Raw genomic sequence first — 23,651 nt, 5'->3', positions numbered from 1 at the left:
TGAAATCACAAGAAAAGCCTATACAACCCTCGCTTTGCCTTAAAGCCTTTTCCCACCTCCATAAATACCATACCAGGCTCCTCCCTCTCGCTCAGGCAATCTCTCTCTCTCTGGTTTTTCTCTACAGAAACAAGTTTGTTATTAAAGGTAAAGTGGTCCAAACAATCATGTTTTCTTGTGATGAGGCATGCTTTGCTTAAATGTGTAATTTTCTGCAAAATTGAAATCTTACATGTGTTTTTATCTTTTCTTTTTCTTCTCGGGTCAACCTGAACAGCATCAACATGGATCCATTTTTCCGGCGAAAAGATAAGGTTATCTTTGTAATGGGAGCCACCGGGACTGGCAAGTCCAGGCTTTCCATAGACCTCGCAGCCTGTTTCCCTGCTGAGATTATAAACTCTGACAAACTGCAAGTCTACAGAGGCCTGGACAAAGTCACTGAGGAGGAGTGTAGAGGCATACCTCACCACTTGCTACGCGAAATCGATCCAAGCTCAAACTTCACGGCCAATGATTTCAAGCACATCGAATCGATCTTCATCGCCGGTGGTTCGAATTCCTACATCGATCGGACGGTGGGTTTGCTGGATGAGGTCAGGAGAACTGAAGCTGACGAAACCCGAGCGGCTACTTCTAAAATTAAAGAAAGCGCTTGCCAATTGCAAAAGATCCGTCGCCTGCACAGCCGACGAAACTGGAACATGCACCGCCTCGATCGATGCTACACAAATTTTCTTCAAGCACCACGTGGAGGCCGATCAAGCATGGGAAAAACTCGTGGCAAGAACCAAGCTCCTACATAGATGAAGTGCGCAGTGGTCCCTGGCCCACATACCTACAATCTCCATTTGACATGATACCACGTGGCAGGTTGCATGTTTTGTTTTGTTTTGTTTTTGTTGTGGGTTTTAAGCTTTTTTTCTTTTTTCTTCTTTGGGATTGGGAGTGAATCCTTCTGTGGCATCATTGTCATTTCTGTGTCTTGTTATCTTGATCGATTTTTAACGACGTGACTTTGGAGGCACTCTTGCTGCCTCAATTGAACGTGCAATCTATCTAAACGTTAAACAAAAGTCACCACCAAGGAAGGAGCATAACATTATTTTTATATGGGTCCAATGACCCACCACAAACATGAAATTATAGTTATATTTCAAGTATTAAAAAAAAAATAATGATACATTTTTTGAGTTAAGGTGGTGAAAAAAATGTTATTATTATTGAATGGTGCTGATTGATTTAGAGCTGTGATGGATCCCATTGAATTTCCTTTTCTTTCTCAAAACAAGCTTTTTTTCTTTTATTTGGGTAGAAATCGCTTTTCATTAACTTAAATAGTTTATAGTGTGATCAGTCAGTGACGTGATTGGTGGCAAATTGGCAATTGTCTCTTGTCTACTACTAACCAAGACAAGGCGATGGTGTTGCTCATGCATTGGCTCAATTTGGATTGCGATAATGGCAGTTTTTTGTATGGGAAGATGCAGTACCGCCATGGTGGTTGGTTTTTTTAGCAAAATATTGGGAGGGAATGAGTATTTAGTTTTTGTAGGTAGGGAGGAGCTGCAGTGCCCCTATAGCCCGAGCAGGCCCCATGCGGAAGAAAAAAGTTGAGCCCACGTGAGTGACACAAGAAGCTACTTCACTCTCCTCAACGCAGCTGCTCCATCTACTCGCCCATCAGCACATGCATTCAACCAACTTTTGGCCATCCAACACACCAATTGGTTTTTGAAAATGAGTACTCACCCTCATCATTGAAGATGCTCTAGCTGCTCAAGCATTATTCAACACTTTTTATTATTATTATTGTGCAATTCAATGTTCCCTATAAAACACACGTACTTTAAGTTTTTCACACCACCAATATCATTCACCACATTTATTTAATTCTACTTAATTTCATAAAATTATTTAATAATTGTTGGTTTTTTTTATTTATTATTTTTGGTAATCTCTCAACATCCTTATGAAAAAATTATTTAAAAAATATATAAATCAAAGGTTGTTTTCTTTAGTTTAATGTTGTTTTTATTTAAGTCGTTTGTACTCATTTTATGTTCAACGTCTTAATGATATGTGTGTTTGTTGTTCCGGAATATAGTCTTAATTTGATTATTTTGTTGTTAAAATGATCATAAATGAAAAAACAAAAAAACAAAAACTAACATCATATAAAATACATGAACAGAAAATAAGTTAACAAACAACATAGAATAAATCAAAGTACATCATAAAAATCCAAATATAAAGCCCCCCATCGTGAGAAAGATACCTTTAGAGCCCAGAATATTTCATTGGAGCTCTAAATGAGGCTCTATCCACCATTTTTGTAGCCCCATTTAGAGACTATGATTTGGGATGCCCTAAGGCCATTCCCAATGATTGGGGCTCTAAAAGAGGTTGATAGAGTCCTATGTAGAGCTCCGATGAAATCTTTAGGGCTTTAAAGTTATCTCTTCTATAATGGAAGGCTCTATATCTATTCTTTTTAATGATGAAATTTGATTTACATGTCTTTTAAAAAACTTATTTTGTTTTAATGTATGTTTATGTTATGTTAGTTTTTTGTGTGTGAACATTTCAAAAAAAATCAAAAAAAAAAATTTGGACAAGATTTATAAAAAATAAAAAATAAAGAGATCAGAGTGAAGAAAAAAACTAGCTATGTATTTATAAAAAAAGTAGAAAGAGTACAAGAATCAAGTTTTTTATTCATGTTTTATGCAGGAGAGAAAAAAGTGAATCATCTCAAGGGGCTGCATCCGAGTCCACACATTTGAGGATAGCTCCAACAGGTCTTTAGCATTGATTTAGAGCCAAAATCTATCCCATTGGGGATGCCTTTTTGCCCTTGGGTTGCATATATGAGAGCTGTATGGTGATTGAGCCCCAAATAGATACCTCATTGGGGATGGCCTAAGCGAGCAAAGGTTGGCCCAATTTTAAGGCAACTGCATGCATTACATTACATTACATATACAAGGCCCCATCTCATGATGGATAAAAGCCCAAACTAATTCTCCAAAACAGAAGAGGATTGAGAACCAGTCGAAGAAGCAGACGAGGACCACGAGAGATTCATGTTAGAAGATCCGCTTCAATGCCATTTTTACAATTATTTATTTATTGGGTGTGAACGAAAATATCAGGTGATGATTTGGTAAGAAATGTGATAATTTGCAAACTGCATCAAACTTGTGAGAGAGAGAGAGAGAGAGAGAGAGAGATGGTCAAGGTTACAATATTGGGTTCCAGTCAAGCTTTACGTGTTTTTTTAGGTCGGGCTGAGGTTTCAAAGGGCTTGGCCGGGGCCGGGTCTTTTAAAAAAGTCCTTTAAATCTTTTTGTTACATGTTTTTTTGGTGTCAAAAGTGATGAATAAAGAGTCTTCTATTAAACAATAATATAAATTACTACATAACTTAAGAAAACAAAAATACAATAATCAAACTCTTTTACTAAAACTAGACCAATAACCAATATATTAAAAAAAATATTATACCTAAAAATAAATTTTACGAAAATATATTACTTTTATCCCAAATTAAAATTGACATCATAAAAATTAAAGTAATTTGTGATATTAGAATTAATAAAATCAAAAAAGCAATTTTGTGCCCTGGTCTCTGCGTCTCTCTCTATAATTACTGTCTTTGTTGACATGGCCATGGAAAGAAATTTTTTGTTGTTATTTCTTTGTTCGGTTCGGCCTGAAGATGCCACATGGGTTTGGGAAGCCCTATGTTAGATTGAATTGAAGTTGGCCCAACTATTTGTTTTTGATGCTTTGGGTCTGGGTGTCTGGTGTGATCAATTACTCACAATTTTGAAAATACCTTATTTGCTCACTACACCCAATCAAATTGGAAGTATCACAAAACCCCAATCTTAAGAATTAGTTTTCTTTTATTTATAATGTATTTAAAATTTAAGGAATTGTAAAATAATCAATAAACATAAAGGGCAGCTTCCAGTGTGGAGATCGGCAAGGTCCTCGGTCTTTAATAAAGGCCGAAGCCTCACCTACCGGACGAACTCCGCCCTCACCCATTTATGCATAGATGTGGGTTAAAGTACCAATATAACCAGTCTTATTCAAAGTATTGAAAAATTGGTTACTCTTTTTATGAGTAATTCTTTAGCGTGATAATCACATCGTCACGTAGTATTATCAATCTACTCATATTATAGCATAACGTGATAATATTGATGGTTACACCTTAAAATTTCACCCATTTTACAATTCCGGCTTACTTATCCTTACCCATTAGTTGCATTGGACTTTTATACTCTACATTGTGGCCCAAGATTGGAAGCTGGCAACATGTATGTATAAAATGAAAGCTGATCAATTTGATTATTTATTTGACAAAATGATATCTTAAACTAAATTCGAGGGTAAAGAGATGGGCGCACTACCTGATCGACTGGATGAATTCATGCCTGCAAATGCACAGTCAGTCAGATAGATATTGCAAAAAATGGGAAGATTCCATTGTCCACTAGAGTGGAAAACAGGGTGCAGCACAAAATCAATATCAAAACCCAACTTCACTTGAGGGAGACTGATTCCAGTCAATCGAAATTATTTCAAAAACCAGATTTCAACGCACATTCATAAATTACTTCTTACAGCAATCCCCAAAAAACAAAAATTGACTTTTACCTGCCTGTTCTATGCCAACCAACAAGTATAGCATCTTTGTTCAGTGGACAAGTTAGCTTAGGCAGGTTAGACCTAACATTTTCAACCACACTCATGCCTCACAATTGTAACCTAAAAAGAAACAAACAAACTGTAATCCATGTAATAACTTTATAAAATACATCAAAACATCACTTAAATATCACCCGTTTTGACTTTTTCGATGCAAAAGTATGACTTCACTTTGAATAATCAAGTTTTTCTACCATGTTTTTCTCAATAGAAAATATAAGCAATAGTCTTGTGGGTTTTTACTTTCTTGTTCATCCTCCAAGAGCGCTCCCTTTGGCACTCTAAATATTTACTAATGTTCGCATTCGCACTTAATGCATCGAAGCACCGAAGAGAAACCGGTTATGTAGAGGCTATGCACAAGGCCACCAATAAGATTAAGAACAAAACCAAAATCCACACTAGTAGTGATGCATACACAAAGGTCAAATCGTTTAATGTTGGACATCACATAACTAATTGCTTCAATCTTGTCAACCCATTTTTTCCCAACCTGGTTTTGACAAATATATACATAAGATATAATATTGACTATGACACCTTAAGAAGTTCTCCTACTAAAGAAGGCCTCAAAAGTTTTTCCCACCAAAATGGCAAGCGTAATTATGTAATTTTGAAACTAAATTGTAGCCATATTTTGTCAAGATTTGTGCTGCCATATGATCATATGGATAACTGGTGTATATAGATCATATAAATAGATTCAAAGATTGGCCTTGAAATTCAACCCACCAATATTTGTGGATGGAGATCACTTGGCACAGTTAATATGATCGAGTTGCTTTAAATATATGGTTTTGGTTTTGGAGCTCAAGTCAAGTTGGGAGCAAGTCCCACTCAACTACTTATCTAATAATTACCACCTTAATTATACTACTTAGATATCATATCATGGATCATGGATCCATGGATCCGTGTAATGTGAAGTTCAAATTCCGTAATCATATTTGTCAATGATTGCTATGAAATAAAAAGTGCAAATGATTATGAGGTATGAAATTCTTAGCTGAGCTCACTATTACACATTCAAGAGTTTTCATGTACAACTTTTAAGATTTTCATTATTTTCAAATGAAACTCAATGATACATATAATAAACTTTGAATCTCTATATGATCTTGCTCGAGAGTCATCACTACACGGACTTGCTGCCACTTTATATATTGTTTTGATTCAAGAATTAATGTTAAGGTGATAGCAACTTCACGTACAAACTCTGTTTTGAGAGAAGCCGGTTAACATTTCTCTTATTTAACATGATATCAGAGCTATAATTTTAGGACTTCCCAATCCCATATTCCATATATGCATCTTTATTATGTCTTTCCACTTGAAGAATGGAATTGCACGTAAGAGAGGGTGTACATCATTGATTGGAGTTAGGGACTAGTATATCACTAGTGCATTGAATTGAATGGAAGTAGTGGTCAGTTAGAGTCAAAAGAAGGTGGGCTCAAAGGAAGAAACGACCCTTGATTATATTAAGATATATTAAGATATATTAATTGGTAACTTGACATGGAAATGAATATATCATATATGTGTGCCCTCTTAAAGTCTCGAGACTACTAGATCAGTAATCATGGTCATGGGCTTCAGCGCACGGGGGGTGGTCCTTTAAGGATATTATAATGTAAGTCATGTGGATTCTATTATAAAGTCGTATTGTGTAAAGCCATTATATATTTTGACTTGCTTATGATTGCTTCCGAGTCTCTTCATATCTCTTGAGTGCAAGACCTAGCGTGATTCCTCAAAAGATATAGAAACTATATACTCAAACTCAAAAGTCAATTAATCAACGTGACATCGTCTTTTGATGGATGTAGAATGAAAGATATGGTCATTTGTATTGCACATGCAAATACATATGGTACTTGAGGGCGACAAACAAACTGTCATTTTTATCGAATACGATCAAGGAAATCACATCGAGAATTTATTCTTTTTCTTTTTTTTTGGTGTTGATATACTACTTACTTACGGCCAAGATTAAAATTATAACGGCCTAAAAAATAACGTAGTTTTAGAGATATAAACACAATATCAATGCATAAAATATAAACAAAAGATTCAAAGTTTGAAATCGCGATAGTTGTTGATAGAAAGCAAAAGGGTAAACTATTAGCCACGCCTGAGTAAAGTTGAGGAATTAATGATTAGCTTTTGTATGTTGATCAGTTTGAATATTGGAAGAAATGGAAGACCATCAAAAGGTTTTTAGGCTTAGAGAAAAAAGTATGATTGTGAAGTCCTTTTTATCTTGTGCTCATTATATATATAGATTTAGTGCCACCACCATTTGAATTTGTTATTTTAAAGCAGCTTTGCATCCCACGAACACTAAACCCATCATAGTGAATCAGTGATCAAGCGATCATGAGGAAGAAAAAAAAAACTATATTTGCTTGTACAAATTCTCATGCTCTCAATCAACCTTCAATTCTCATCGGGATTGAAGCTTAATTAATTACCTTGACAATTACTTTGACATTCTTTAATACTGGATTATGCAACAAGTTGGTACCTCAGATAATGTTGATTATTCTCTTGCTAATCATTATTAATGTTGTATCATGTCCTATTGGTTTGAGTGCTAATATTTTGGATTTACACAATGGAGTTCTTGATTTTACTACAACACGAGAGATTAAGTGGAAGCACGTGTACACAAAGCCAATTTCTATAGCCGTATATACAGTTATTCTTCTATATGAACGTACGGACGTTATTGTCGTGTGGGCGCCATTGTAAACAGGGAGGAAAGCATGGAGGGATAGTAGAAAATACATAACGTCTGCATTGTAATAACGCCCGGATGTTCGCATAAGAGAACATCTGTATATATATACTCTCTTTCACACACAAATATGAATTATACTTCATACTTTTGTATTATTACATATTTAGTTGCGTTATATTGTTAGTTGTTAATTTGGATTATACCTTTCAAAGTAATAGTTCATCTAATCAACGGTTCTAATTAACAGTCTCACACGTTATGTTGTTAGTTGTTAATTTAGATTGTACCTTTCAAAGTAACAATTCATCTAATCAACGGTTCTAATTAACAGTCGCACACACATGTAGCGTACCAATTTATAATAAGAGAAAATTTTCTTTTACTATATATATAAAAACTATATGCTTGTTGAAGACTTGAAGGGACATATATATTTTGGCAATATATGTACTCCACCAAGAAGAGAAAAACCAGTATGGTGCTCCACTAAAAAAGCAAAGGGACCCAAAATAGGTACTAAATGAGGAACAAGTGTATCTATGATTATTACAATTGAATAATATTTACTTGATGAGTTGCATGAGTTAAAAGCTAAAGGGGGGCATATACCCTATGTCGATCCAGCTATATATATATATATATATATATATATATATATATATATTGGCAACACAGGCAACGCTCAATCAAAGTGCATTTCAACCAGTGACTACCAAAACTGATGATATTGATGTATAACTCGCATATAGTACAAATGTTCTGCCGTTTTTCTTTTTATCTAGGATTTATTGTTGCCTTTATTTATTTAATTAATATATAATTTTTTTGTTCTTCTTCTTTTTACGCTTGTGGAATAATGGTCAATCAAATTCACAGCTTTTAGATTCCAGGAAATGAAACCTTTACACCAAAAGATCTATCCCCTTCTTTCCTTTTTCTTTTGCACCAAATGATGAGTATTATTCTCCTACTTTTTCATCACCTCATGACTCCTAAAGATGCTGCTTCGCGTACACACAAATATATATATATATATATATATATATATAAATAAACAATAATGTCACAGCTGGTGAAAAGAAAAAATATATATAAACAAACTAGGAATAGTTGTACAGTTTCTTCATCTTTCTTCTTCTTCTCCTTCCATATATGTCTCATGGATTTCTCTCTCTTTGAAGAAAACGCGATAAAAATGATTCACAAACGTCAAATCCTAACAGAAGAACTGGAATCCACTAAAAAATAAAAACAAAAGTTTCCGAATTTTGTTGAAAAGCATGAATAAGCTGATGAATGGAATTCCATAACTTGGCTTAAATAGAAAATGCATAAATTAAGCCTAGGAAACCGAAAGTTGCAAGATATTCTTAAAACTCAACTGACAAGAAGAATATATTACAATTCTAAACTCCCATGGTACTCGCGTGTAAATTTCACCCCTCCTCTTCTTAACTTTGGTAAAATATAAAAAAAAGAAAAGAAAAAGAAAAAAATCATATTAGGAAAATATATCCTTATAGAAGACTTATTCTAAAATTAAAAATAACAAGAAACGACAGTGGAGTATAGCTCAGTTGGTTGAACTCTTCCACCTCCAATCATGTGAGCAGAGAAGGTTCGAAACTCCCATACACCGAATGAATATATGTCTAAACCCCCCTTCCCCAATCGCTTGTAAAAAAAAGAAATTACAATACACCTTTCTTCTTCTTTTTTAATGCCATATTTGATATTTGAACATAATTTTCCTTGTTTGTGTGCTTTATTGGAAATTTTGAACCATTTTAATTTCTTTACTTTTCTTCATTGGAATTGACTCGTATTGTGTCTTACAACACTTGATCGTGGTTTGGTCTATTTATCCCGCTTGATTGTGGTTTGGTGACCTACTTTGCCCCATGCCGTCAACTTTATTCAAAAATTTGTTAAATATGATGACGTGGCAATGGTGTTTGTGTAATTTTTACTCATGATTCATTATTCACCAATTGAGGGGTGACATGTCAAGTGGAGCCCACCTCCACATAGATAAAAATATAATTAAATATTCTAATGATTAAAACTAATTTACAAATTAAAATAAAACATTAAAAAATTTAGAACTAAAAAAAAAAAAAAAAAAAAAAAATCTTTCCCTCCGTCTGTCTCTCTCTCTTTACTCGAACCTCTCCTAGCAGCCATAACCTCCCTTCCTCAAGCCACCCCTATCCCATCCCATCCTTGCCTCCTACACCATGGTTGTGCTCTCAATCGTATCACCACCACCGTTGGATTTGATCTTTGAGGATAGGGTGGGTGGGTGAGGGTTGGGGTTTTCTGATTTCACTGTTGATTTGGGAAAATGAGTTGATTTGGGAAAATGAGTTTTAAAGAAGGTGGTGTGACAAAGGGAGGCATGGGAAAACCAAAGGCCTCCAAATGGTCAGACGAGATGCCCATTAGTTTCACCAGATTTGCATGATTTACCTTCTGCAGAATATTTAGTTCCTCTGTGACATCTTCCTTGGTGTTCTTTACAGCTAAGACCTGCCCATCGATTATGGCTCTGTATACAGACCCTCCAATCCTGCAGTGTTCGCTGAGATTCATGGTTGCCTCCATAATTGTTTTGATCTCATACATGATTGGCTTTCCTAGATTGAACGAGGCAGAGGAGGTGGCTGGGGGGCTCATTGGTAAGGTCGGGAAGGGCGGGGGAGAGAAGGAGAGAGTTTTTTTAATGGTATTTTATTACTATTTTACTTAATTTTTTAGTTTTAATAATATTTTTATCTATGTAGAGGTGGGCTCCACTTGCCACATCACCCTTCAATTGTGAATAATAATCATGTGTACGAAATTACAAAAGCACTTCTGCCATGTCATCATATTTAACAGACTTTTGGACGGAGTTGACGGTAGGAGGCAAAGTGGATCACCAAATTATATTTAGAGAGACAAAGTTAGATTTGACCTTAATTTCAGGGATATTGATATAAATAAGCCTATATTTAATCTAGTTGAATTAGATCAGTTTGTATGTTTCACAACCGTTACCCAATACAAACCAATTCCAATTGACAATTGAATTTTATATTTTTGGTTTTTTGGTTCAACATCACTTTAACTCCAATCAATTTCATGGTGCAAACATCATATTGTTTTTGGGTTTTCTGCAGTTTTGCTCCTTGAATAATTTGCCTATTGTCAATATTGTCCCTTAACAAATTTTTCGGTAAATTGAGGACTCCAATTGTTTAAAAATTGCCGATTGAGGGTCTATTGTCAATTTTTTCAAATTCCATCCGAATTTCCGTCCAAATTAAGAGTAAATTTGTAATTTTATAAAAAAATTTAAAAAAGAGAAAATAAAAACTTCACCTACCTAATCTTCTTCCCCCTTTGTCTTCGAACAAACCCGGTTGGGGTTTGTCATCTCTCTAAAGAACAAGTTTTCTTTTCTTTTTTGTTTTTCATTTTATTGGGCAGTTGAAGAACTGAAAAGAGTGGAGGGTGGAGAGGGACTTGAGGGTCGTGGAGGACAAAGGGACGTCGTCAGAGTAGTTGACGAGGCGGAGAGAGGAGGTGGCGGAAGGGCTGGGTCTTTGGAGGTTGGGATGTTGAGGGATTGGAGGGTTCTGAGTTGGTGGGGATAGGGGTTGTATGGGTCTTTACTTTTTTTTTTTTTTAAAATTTAATTTATATATATATAAAATTATGAATTTACCCTTAATTTGGATGGAATTTAAAAAAATTGACGGTAGGCCCTCAATTGGTAATTTTTAAACAATTGGAGTCCTTAATTTATTGATAAAATTGTTGAGGGGCTAATTGACAATATGCAAATAGTTAGGGGGGAAAACTGCAGAAAACCCTATTGTTTGTATATAAAAAGTTAAAAAAAATACAATTTTAAAAATCCAAATAACAGCTCATGCAACGCTAAACTTGTGACATATGTAGCAATTTTTTTTTTCTATTTAAAAAAAATGTAATTGGAGGCATTTATTTTTTTGGTCGGTTTCCTAAAATCTAATACCCGACCAATCAAATTACATTGGTTTTCCAAATGCTTCATATCCATTCCTAATCAAATGAGCAAAAAGAAAATTAACTGAAGTTGTTGGGTTTGATTAAGCTTGAGCAACTTTCTTGCTCATCTTGACGTATAATTTATCGTCTTCTTCTCTCTCTTTCTCTTTTTTTTTTCCTTTGAATTTGTGGAACGATCAATGTTTCTTGAACGAATAATTATAATTTACCAGGCATCAATTCAACGGCCTTTGCATAAGGAGTGAATTATCAGAAACATATGGGCTACAACTTTACCTATCTTGTCCCTTCACCAAATATATATACGTTTATTTATTTAGGTATCAAAACCATGAAAAAAAGGAAATTCTTTTTGCCCACTTCTTTCTTTAAAACAACTATCCCATTCCATTCCCACCAAATTTTCGTCGTTGGTGATGCGTACGTGTTCTTAGTTTTTTTTAATGGGGAATAAAGACAACCTAAACCTAAATTAAGAAAAGTTACATGAGTAAATAAATAGTGCATGTATGAGAGAATCATACTCGTTAATAGGCTCTAACTCAATGAAAAATGGCATTAAATTGTCGCTTTATTCGGAAAAAAAGAGAATCATACTGTGAACCACATCACTCTTCCTACTTTGAGTTGACTCACATTAAATATGTTTTAAATTTAAATTAATATACAGGCAGCTCCTTAACCCATTAAAATGGCCGTTTCGTAGCTTAGGTAGCTAGCTAGCTTACCCTTTTCATGAAATTAACAGATCATCATCCCCCTCTTAGCAAAAGAGACCCCGTTAATTGTTGGTGTATGTAAACCCAGAAAACATTGTGGTCCCTATAAGATAATAATAATAATAATAATAATTTTTTTTCCAATTTAAGGATATTCAAACACTAAAACAGAGCAGTTTAGTCCTTTGACCTAACCTTTAGCTTCACACTATAAAACATTGATTCTATGCCCAAAATATTTCACCACAAAATATACATGTGTCTTGCGATCCATTGAAATCACAACACAATCATACACAACCCTCGGTGGCCTTAGCCTTTTCCCACCACCATAAATACCAAGCTCTCATCTCTTTTGCGATCAGGCAGTGATCATTCAGGTACAAAAACTTCAAGCTAGACAATCAAATCCACCTGACGTCATAAATCATTTTCTCACAAACCAAACAGTTTTTTTTTTTTTTTTTTCCTTTTTCCGCCTGGTGTAAATATTTTGAGAAGTAGGAAGCTAATACGAGATCAGCTAGCTTTGCATATATACCTAGAGACAAAACCCATCTCACAATTATTTTTAACTTTTTGCTAGCTAGCATCTCTCTGTCTCTGGTTTTTCTCTCCTCTCTTTCTCTACAGCAAGAAGCTCTTGTGCCTGCCAGTGCCAGGCCATTTTTATTTCAACAAGTCGCCGCGTTTTTCTAAAGGTACAGTGGTCCAAAAAATCATGTGATGAGGCATGCTTTGCTTACATGTGTAATTTTGTGTATAAATTAATTTTCCACAGAATTGAAATCTTACCTGTGTTTTTGGGTCAACCCCGGCAGGTTTCTATTAATTACAATGAGAATTTTCATGCCTGCCTGCAAGCAAGGACAGCCTATGGTGAGCTTCCAAGGCCCTCCTGGCTTGCCCAGCATCAACATGGATCCTTTTTTCCGGCGAAAAGATAAGGTTGTTTTTGTAATGGGAGCCACCGGGACTGGCAAGTCCAGGCTTGCCATAGACCTCGCAACCTTTCACCGTGCTGAGATTATAAACTCGGACAAAATGCAAGTCTACAAGGGCTTGGACATCGTCACCAACAAAGTCACTGAAGAGGAGTGTAGAGGCATACCTCATCACTTGCTTGGACAAATAGATCCAAACTTCAACTTCACAGCCAATGATTTCAAGCAGCATGCATCCTTGGCTATCGAATCGATCTTGGAGCGCGACAGGCTCCCCATCATCGCCGGTGGCTCGAATTCCTACATCGAAGCTCTGGTGGACGACCACCCCGAGTTCAGAATGAAGTACGAGTGTTGCTTTATATGGGTAGATGTGGCGCTGCCGGTGCTCAACTCTTTTGTATCGGAGAGAGTGGATCGGATGGTGAAGGCGGGTTTGGTGGATGAGGTGAGGAGAATGTTCGATTCCACTGCTGAAGCAGAATATACTCACGGAATCAGGAAGGCTATAGGCATGCCTGAATTGGATGAGTATTTGCGGAGCGAGGCTTGTGGTATCAACGATGAGGAAACGCAAGAGAGGCTTCTTCAAACAGCTATTTCTAAAATTAAAGAAAACACTTGCATTTTGGCACACCGCCAATTGAAAAAGATTCGTCGGCTCTGCAGCCGACGAAACTGGAACATGCATCGCCTCGACGCCACAGAAGTATTCTTAAAGCACCGCGTGGAGGCTGATCAAGCATGGGAAAAACACGTGGCAAGACCCGCCAAGAGGATGGTTGGTAACTTCCTTGTAGACCCAATGCCCACAATTCTTCCATCCGACACTCTTGCCACCGCTACCACCACTACCACCACTACCGTTCTTGCCACATCTATGCCCGCCGTCGCCACCGCAACCCGTTAGATGGAGGGATTAGGCTCTGGCTCCATTCGACATGACCCCACGTGGCAGGCTGCAGCTTTTTTATTTTTCTTTCTTTCTCAATTCGTTCTCATCTTTATCATCGGCTGTGACTCTATGGTAAAAAAAAAAAAAAAACAAACAAACAAACAAAAGAGAAATCAGAAAAAGAACAAAAAGAAAAGATACAGTTACGGTGAGAGGTCGTTGTCAGGTGGTTAAGTTTGCCTTTTTACATTGGGTGGCCGTACAGTTGGAAGCATTTTAGATATCCGTGCTGGGTGGCTGCTGCTTTAAAAAGTCGGAAAAAGTTCTCTGCTTGCACGCTCTCGCTATGCCTTCTTCCCTTCACCTTTCTGTGGAGTCCGTCCGTACTGCGCTGTGCGGTGCGCCTGCAAATCAATCATCCATCATAAATAATCAATCATGAGAATTGATGGTATAGTAAAAAGAGACTGTGGGGTGCATCCATATATTTGAGTGAGAGTCGTCCAATAAGCTTTGGGCCCCATTTCTTGTGTAATGTATATGAGTCAGCAGAGAGAGAGGTGGTTGTTTTTTTTTTTTGGGGCCTTTTTCATTGTGTGCCGTACGTCTTTTTGACATGAACTCTTCCCTTCTATCTCTCTCCTTTTCTTTTTCAATTGTATATTTCTAATTTGCTATGGTATATATGAGATTGGGGATTTGGGAATTTCCAAATGTGTGTGCGCATTTAGCTTCGATTCTAAAGTTGAGAAGGAAAGTGATGAAATATAATCAAAGTTTATTGAATGGAATTAGGTTTGACATGAAGAATGAAAAATTAAGGAACCAAAGGTATTTCGATATGAAGACTGAATTTGAAATATCAGATTAGATTAAGTTTTAATAAGAAGAACGATTCACTAATAAATATGTTGATTTTAAATTTTGAGTTAAATTCAACTTGATGTGTTATATTGCGTAAACAACTGTTTATGTATATAGAATTTGTTTATGTATATAGAATTTGTCAAAAGATTCACACATAATCAACGTGGGAGCCCTTTCCATTGATCAAATTTCAAGTACAAATAAAGATCAATCACGTTCTTGGACAACATCGAAAGGTGAAATAACCTGCAACGTGGGAGGGACATAAGCCTAGGGATTTGATGGAAGTGAATATGCTGTAATTGACAATATTTTTTAACAGCTAGCTTCTATAGGCTGTGATTAGATTTCTGGAACTTACCTGTTGCTGAATTACAATGGGAATCTTTGAAATTAAGGGGACCAAAAGGAAAGCTGCTGTAATTGGTAGGGTCGTCTATCCAAGATCCCTTATCGTTTTCATGCCAAATGATTCCAAGTTCCAACTATATATTTTATAATCATGTGGGTACCCTTTATACCCACTCAAGCACTCACCACCACCTCTTATGTTAAAAGGTATATATAATATGTGGACCAACTCGAGAACACAAGAAAGGAAATAAAAAAGAAAAACATCTTGTGTTCTTAAGCTTCATGGCATTTCTAAGAAACGTTACATTAAGGGGTCAAAATCAACTTTATTAAAGGAGAGTTTAGGGATTGATTTTCATATGAGAGCGGCAAATGTATTTAGCTTATTGGTAGGAAAGAAGAGGATATCTAGAAAGCCAGCCTAGCCAGGCCACTTAAATGCTCTTATTAGGGTTAATTACAAATCGAAGACCTATAACTTCAGTTAATTTGAACTTGAAGACCTACCAAGTGCCACGCTACAAAATCTCAGTTAAGTTGATAGTTAAATAGAAGGCGTGTAATAATTTGTAATTTTAAGCTTATCTTTACTTATTATTGAGTGCTCCGAACTAGACGACTATAATTGACTTTTTTTCTTCTCTTTATGTACAAACTACTTTTAACAAGCGATATCTTTGGTGAAAGTCCACGATTAAGTGAAATGAGACAAGATGCTAGCCACAAGACAAGATGGGTTGTGAAAGTAGAAGTATTCCTTGTCATTTCACTGTCTTGTTATCCTTGATCGATTACTAAAGGAGGGGAAAAAAATCAAGTTTGATTGGAATGGGAAATAATTCCGATTGTCTTTAACGAAGCCTAGCACCGTCCATTCAACTCATACGTTAATTCGTACTGAGCAAGGACAAAAGAAAGATCAAACTTTTCATCAAACGTTGTCGTTGTGATTGAGAAGGTATGGCATAACATGATATGCGAGAACAGGCAAAGGTTACAGCTAGCTAACTCTCTTTAGAATCGACCAAAAGAAAAGCCAACTCTTTAGAATCTTTAGTTGTCTTCTAGTCGGATACACATGAAAAAGGACAGTCCACTCTGCGGTATTCTGGAGGTTGTAATTTCTATCATAGACATGCTATTGCTGTCACAATTAATCTTCTGGGTGCCTTCCATATTTAACTGTTTCTGTCCACTTTATCAATCAACAAGTTTTGTTTGAACTTGCAAGTTGCAAGTACAATGAACCACAATATATGTTTGATTTGAGTGTTTGAAAGATCACTTGAATCATACTACTTAAATGTTGCTTACCTCTTTAAACACCGAAAAGATAGATATACGAGTAAACTAACAGTTAGTTGGTCGAACTTGGCTTGAGTTATAACACGTATGATCTTCAATTGTCTTTCTCTCTTTCTTCATTTTCTTGATTAAGTGGTAGGCCTAAAAAAAAACAAAATATCATATCCATTGTCTTCATATCCATTGTCCTTTAAAGTACTAGACAATTATTAGTGAACCATGCATGCACACTCTTCCAATAATTTCTAAGCATTGCACATGCGAAGAAATGGGCACTTTTCGATTGAAAATGCAATGCCAACCGCAAGTTCCTATGGTCAAATTAAGATAAAGATTCAGATGCAAACAAAAAACAATTGCAAGTGTACGTCTACAAAGAAATGGAAAAGCTGCCAAGAATGCTGTCCTGGTCAACTTGAATTAATCAAACCCTATTCAAAATAAAATAAAATAAAATAAAATAAAAATCTAAAACCCCTCTTGCACTAGTCTTTTAGTTCTTCTTGGCAACTTGTTTCTACTTCTTTTTCAATGCGCAGTTTCTTGGAAACTTTGGTCATTTGTCTGGTCTTCGTGTTGTCTGCTGGCGGTGGTATTTGTTTTTAGGGCTTGAGCAACAGTTTCTTGTAGTCTTCTAGTCTTGTAAGTATTTTTAGAATTTTGGGGTGTTGAGCTCACTGCTGTCGTTATAGCAGGTGATGTGCAAGCTTGAGTACAACTCAGAAACGCGTAGCCACGATCAATGAGAGAGAGAAAGAGAGAGCAAAACACGGTTTTGGCGAGGGATGTCGGGATTTTCATAACCACTTCTATATATATCTATTAATATATCTATTAATATATCTTAATCTTTTGCATAGCTCATTGGTCATGCTCAATACCTATTAATCTTGGTTCAATAATTGTTGAAAGATACATATAACTAGTGATGCCATTCAGTATTATACAAACAAACAAAGACCGGTCGTGAGATTCACGAATTCCTTTTTTTGTTAGACGGTTTGTCTTGTTTTTTATTTGAATGTTTGGTTCAAATTCATAATTTAACAATATATAAGGATTGTGTGAAAACACAAGTGTTATAACAACATTACCCTACATCAATAAAAAATGAATCTCTTATATATTATTCTCGCCTCATGGCAAACATCTTAGAGAAAATGAAAAGAAAGCATCTATATTTCTTAAGTAGATTCGTACGTAATCATAATTAAGAACCATGGTGAAAGTGATTAAAGGTCAATCCTCACGGGTAGAGATATACATATTTATATATTACGGCTCCAAAGTCCAAAGATGAGAATGAAAAGTCAACTAATTGCTGCATATATATTCGTCTGATCCAATATATGGGGGAGGTGAGAGGTTGAGATTCTTGTAAGTGGGTCTGCTCTATCTGGAAGCTCAACTCAGAGGACGAAATCACACACCAATTTGGATGAATTCAAATTCAATATTTGATGATAAAAAAATCTATAAAAAAAATAACAAGAAAATCTTTTGCTTGTGCACTAACTAGATTTGATTGAAGCTTAGACTAGATTGTCATATGAAATCCGAGAGAGGCAGTCATTTGAAATGATCTCAAATAGATTTGATCCCAATGTTTATGGGATATTTGAGTTCTCTCAAATCATCATCATGTCGTGCTAAGTTTAGACTAGATTATCTGAAATCTCAAATAGATTTGGCCCCAATATTTATGGGGGATTTGAGTTGAGCTTCTTGGCATTCTGAATACATTACAATTAAGGTGATAAATTTTTATTAACCACAACAATTTTTAAATCCCAAACACAAGATGCACATGCAGTCCATACACTAAACAAACAAAACCTGCTTTTTAATTTGTTGGTGTGTTTCAATTTCAACTATTTTATCTTATCCAGATAAGAATATTCTTGACAAGATGGTTAATAAGAATTTTCAGTAAGTTCTATCTATTATTATTCTTTTCAAGTTGGCTAGTATCAAAATTTATCTTCAAGGGTTTATTATTCCATGAGATAGAAGAATAAAAAAAAAAGTATATTTGAAAATTTTAATTACTTTTATATAGCTTTACCGATGTCCCTCGATAAATTGTTAATTTACTATTATTCTTTAGAAATGCAGCAAAAGCTATATAAAAGAAACAATTTATATATCACTTTGACAATTATGGTATAGTTGAAGGGACAAAACCTCATATTAACCTATATAGTAACTTAATGTACATAGTTTTTATCTTTCTTATTTTGTTGAATCTGGAAATCGGTTAAGCTATATAAAAGTAAAAGCTATATAAAAGCAAAAGTTATATAAATGCAGCAAAAGCATAAAAAAAAGGCTTATTCTAAAATTGAAAATTGAGTGGTTGAGAAATAGGAAAGGAACAGATGTAAAAATCAATTAAATGGGGACCTCACGTGCGCTGATGTCAGCTTTGCGCAAGCTTTAATAGGTAGAAGACAGGTGTCAAGGCCTGGGCGCTCTGATTTCCTTTTCCTCCTCCAATTCAACGGCTGGCATTTTTTTGGCAATAAAATTATGAAAAAAATTTAATTTTTTTATAAAAAAAATACCAAAAAATTCTGAATTTTTTTTCTTCTATTAATACCTATCAATACTCTTCACTTTCAATACCAATCCTCATACATTTTCTTCTACTTCTACTATTATTCACTCTTTACTCATCATTTTCCTCTCTTTCAAATTGTATTTTTATTTCTTATCTTTATAGCCTCTTCTATCGAAACCGGAGGGGCGTGGAGCATCATTGAAGATGTTTCCTTGTGTGAGGCTTGGCTCCAAATTTGTCATTGTCCCGTGTCAGGCAATGAGATGAAATTTTTTCATATGTGGAAAAAAATTCATGCCAAATTTTGTGAAAAAATTCCAGGGTCTACTCGTACCAAAATGGCATTGTCTAGTAGGTGGAAAATTCTCAATAAAGAGTTGGCAAAATGGAGAGATGCCTTGGCAAAAGCGATGGACAACCGTAAAAGCGGGGAAAATCTTACTAACGAGGTAAGTATTTTGTAATTTTCGTTTTATTAAGTTTAATGTCCTAATATATATATATTTTCCTAATGTTTATTGCATTTTCAATATTTCATAAATATTTCTTGCATTTCCAATTGTTTCTGAATATTTCTTGCACTTCCAATATATTTGTAAGGTTAATTGCATTTCCATTATTATTTTTTGTTACTTGCATATCCAATATATTTTAAATATTTCTTGCATTTTCATTAATTTTTTTTTAAATAGATGATTCAAGCATAGATGTGGTTTGGTGCAATTGGGCAAGGCAAAAAAAGTTTCAACCATCATGAATGTTGGGAGGTGGTGAAAATTTTCAAACGCTTCATAATTATTCCCACAGTCCCGCCGTTATGTTAAACGAGACGCCACTCCATGATTCAATGACATCGGATTCGCCTCTCGATTCCCGTATGAGTCAAGATTCACCCATCGAAAAGGAGCTGAGGCCTATTGGCCGGAAGGCTGCGAAGGTAAAGAAAGGGGGTAATTCGAGCAGTAATACATCAAAATTTTTGGAGGAAATCGCAAGGCAGAGCGCCATAAGAATTGAAATGGAGCAGAAACGCCAAGATAACGAGATGGCAATTCTAGCAGAATATGCAAAAGAAAGGGAGTATTTGCGCAAAAAAGAGATGGACAAGACGGATCGGGAAACCTTGGTGATGGATACAAGCCATATGTCCCCTGAAACAAAAAAATTATGGAAGCTAGAACGAAGGGATGTTATGAGAAGAAGACTTTTCCAGGATGATGGGTCTAGCAACATGGATTGGTTAAATGATCAAAACCATTAAATTAGTTGGCATACCTTTTGTATTTTTCATGTTTTCTATTAAAGTAGTTGTAATTATGTATTTCATTTTAGTAGTAGTAATTCTTAATGACGTGTATTGGCTTTCTTTATTTAATAAACAAAGCATTCAAGAAAATACCTTTTTATTCAACATATTCCATACATCAAACAAAACATAATTAAAAGGAAAACCCACAACCAAACCATAATAAATAAAAAATAACACAACCAAACCATAACTAAATAAAACCTAACCAAAGCATCTATGCTCCATCATTCATCTTCATTGCCTTTCACCGCCCATAGATGCTCCATCAAGTCAAGTTGACGCCTTTCATGAATATACGAAGATTGCATCTCTGTATATCGATCTATCATACGGGTCATGAAACGGCCATCCCTAACCAACGGATTCGGCTCAAACGGTTCTTCACTTGGTCACATGGGCCTTTCATAAATTCGTGTCAAGGCCATGTTCATGGGATCCGGTTTATAGACCTCTACAGCATCATAATCATACTCATCATCCACAATCATATTATAAAGGATGATGCAAGTCATCATAATGCTTATGAGGACCTTCTCATCAAGCATACGGGCCACACCTCGAATAATCAACCACCAAGCTTGAAGGATGTCAAAACACCTTTTGACATCTTCCCTGTATCCTTCTTGATAGGAAGCAAATAATTTTTGCTTCTGGGATTGGGGATTCAGAATAGATTTGACAAATGTGGTCCACATCGGGTAGATGTCGTTAGCTAGATAATACCCCATCTAGTAGACTGTATTATTGACTTGATAGGTGATATTGGGGCCTTGGCCTCTCAAAATATCGTTGAAGACCGAGGATTGACCCAGCACGTTGAGGTCATTTTGGGATCCGGCAACTCCGAAGAAGGCATGCCAAACCCATGCATCAAATCCAGCAACTGCTTCAAGGATGATACTTTTTTGGCCATTCCGATTCACGTAGTTTCCTTGCCAAGCAGTTGGGCAATTCTTCCATTGCCAGTGCATGCAGTCGATGCTACCGATCATTCCAGGAAATCCTCGAGCTTCGACTTTCTGTAATAGCTGTTGGAGGTCCCTGAGAGTTGGTCTTCACAGGTAGTCCCGAGTATAAAGAGTTTTTTTAACTGCATCACAAAATCTTACCAAGGCCTCCAACGTAGTGGACTTCCCCATCCGGGCAATCTCATCCACCTGATCAGCAGATGAACCATACGCCAACATTCGTATAACAGCTGTAAGCTTTTGCTTCGGAAGAAGTCCCAAAACCCCAGCAGTATCACACTTTTGGACAAAGTATGCATCATAATTGCAAATATCATGCATGACTTTATTGAACAAATGGGGTTGCATTCTATATCGCCTTTGAAAATCAACATCAGAGTACAAAAATGTTGGGATAAAATAATCTTCCAAAAGATTCTTACCCCGAGAATCACTACTACAAAAAGTGAAAAAGACGACCAGAAAACAACGACGGTCTCAGTGAAAACCGTCGTGGTTTATAAAAAGACGACGGTTCTAAAAACACCGTCGTGTAATACAACCTTAGACAACTAAAAAATGGAGTTTCAAATGGCTGTTCAAAAACAACGACGTACATAATTAAACAACCGACGTCTATTTGAAACAGATTTCCTCAGTGTAAAATCAATGCCAACAAAGAATGGCAGAAGTTATGAATCGACCGACGTAGAAAGTAAAGACGACGATTTCAATAAAAACTGCCGTTTTTACTCATAAAATAACACGACGAGGTTTTCGTATAAGACGCCGTATAATTACAAACAAATCCACGGCTTTAAAATACAAAATATCGCCGTATTAAATTAATTTACAACGACGGAAAATATAAATATATCGACGTCATTCTCGTATAGTTCTACTACGTTATCTTTAAATCGTACAATAAAATTTATCGTCGTATTTATTCATTTTATACGTCGTACCTTTAATTTTAACGGTCGTCTTAATAAGAATTTTTGTTAACAATTTTTTTCTTTGATTTTCTTATCCTACGTCGGTAGATCTACTTAATGACAAGAATTGAAATAACCACGACGGTTTATATAGAACACCGCCGACATAATCAGTTTTGCTGAGATCCCAAGGGTTACGAAATCTTACCAGATGGAACTCTGTTCCACATCATAATCTTAACAGATGACACAGATTTGCAAATATTGCGTCGTGTTAGTTTACAAATTCTAGAACATTAATTTCCCTCATTTTAAATTTCCTCGGGAAAGAAAAATCTATTTATCACGCTTTGGAATTGAAAACTAAAACTGAAAGAATACGGGAAAAAAAACTCCATTTATAATTTAAAATTAAAATCCACGTCGGTTGTAGTACACTTAACGACGTTTAACAAAATAATCTACGTCGGTAATTATAAATCTACCGCCATCGTAACTTAATATAGACGACGAGAAAAGACGACGGTAGAACAGAAAACCGCCGTTGTTTCAGTTTCTTTAACATATCTTTCTGCAGGACTTGTGTAGTTCAAAGCATTGACAATGTCTTCATCATATCTCCCAGAAACTACTGATTCAATTGCTCATGCTTTAGAGGCCATCTGAAGCCATTTCTATTCTTTATCGCATTCTTGAAACCCATCTTCTTCTTCTGAAGCTCTACGGATAAAGGAAGAGGCTATCACAATAAATCCGACGGATCTTCTTAGGCAAGAAAATCAAGCAGAGGATCAGGCACATCTGATCTTCAGATTTCCCTGAGAAGCGAACTTTCCTTCGACAGCGAGTGGAGGCCAGGCTTGCATCTCTTTTGATGGAAAGCAAGGAGTATTCAGAAGCACTAAGTGTCCTATCAGGCTTGATCAAAGGAAGTGAGAAAGGCTAGTTGACAAGCTTCTTCTTGTGGACATATATTGATGCGAGTAAGCTCAATTTCTCTTTGAGAAAACATCCAAATTATTATCTTTGAGACATGAGAGACTGAGAGAGGAAGAACTTGGAACCTTAAATGTAAACCGAAAATGAATGAAAGCGACAAATTTATAGAATAAATTTTTAAAACCAACGGCGGTCCTTACAAAAAAACCGCCGTTTAAATTGTAAAATCAACGTCGGTATGATCGACGTATATTACAGAAATCCACGTCGGTAAATTAATAAAAACGACGTGTTAAATAATATACCATGACGCGAGTTATTACTTATGTACTTTAATTTTTGAGTTTACTACGACGGTACCTACAAACTACTGTCGT

The 23,651-nt window shown here is 35.7% G+C and overlaps 1 protein-coding gene and 1 long non-coding RNA gene across 2 annotated transcripts; both read left to right on the top strand.

Moving 5' to 3' along the window:
* LOC109946481 lies at nt 28–1,054 on the top strand. The gene is made up of 2 exons (XR_002269625.1): nt 28–147; nt 278–1,054. It is a non-coding gene; the product is annotated as an uncharacterized LOC109946481 (long non-coding RNA).
* On the top strand, nt 12,252–14,772 carry LOC18791298 (adenylate isopentenyltransferase 5, chloroplastic). Its single transcript, XM_007226885.2, has 2 exons — nt 12,252–12,920; nt 13,041–14,772. The coding sequence occupies exon 2, from the start codon at nt 13,057–13,059 to the stop codon at nt 14,071–14,073; it is 1,017 nt and encodes a 338-aa protein (XP_007226947.1). The 5' UTR covers nt 12,252–12,920; nt 13,041–13,056; the 3' UTR covers nt 14,074–14,772.

The sequence above is a fragment of the Prunus persica genome, chromosome G1, assembly GCF_000346465.2.
Source record: "Prunus persica cultivar Lovell chromosome G1, Prunus_persica_NCBIv2, whole genome shotgun sequence".
Classification (NCBI taxonomy): Eukaryota; Viridiplantae; Streptophyta; class Magnoliopsida; order Rosales; family Rosaceae; genus Prunus; species Prunus persica.
Note: the sequence above shows the minus strand (reverse complement) of the source record. Positions and strands in the feature narration are given on the sequence as shown.

What these genes read in the sequence shown, in the direction of transcription:
- LOC18791298 (XM_007226885.2), top strand. Translation starts at nt 13,057, where the DNA reads ATGAGAATTTTCATGCCTGCCTGCAAGCAAGGACAGCCTATGGTGAGC.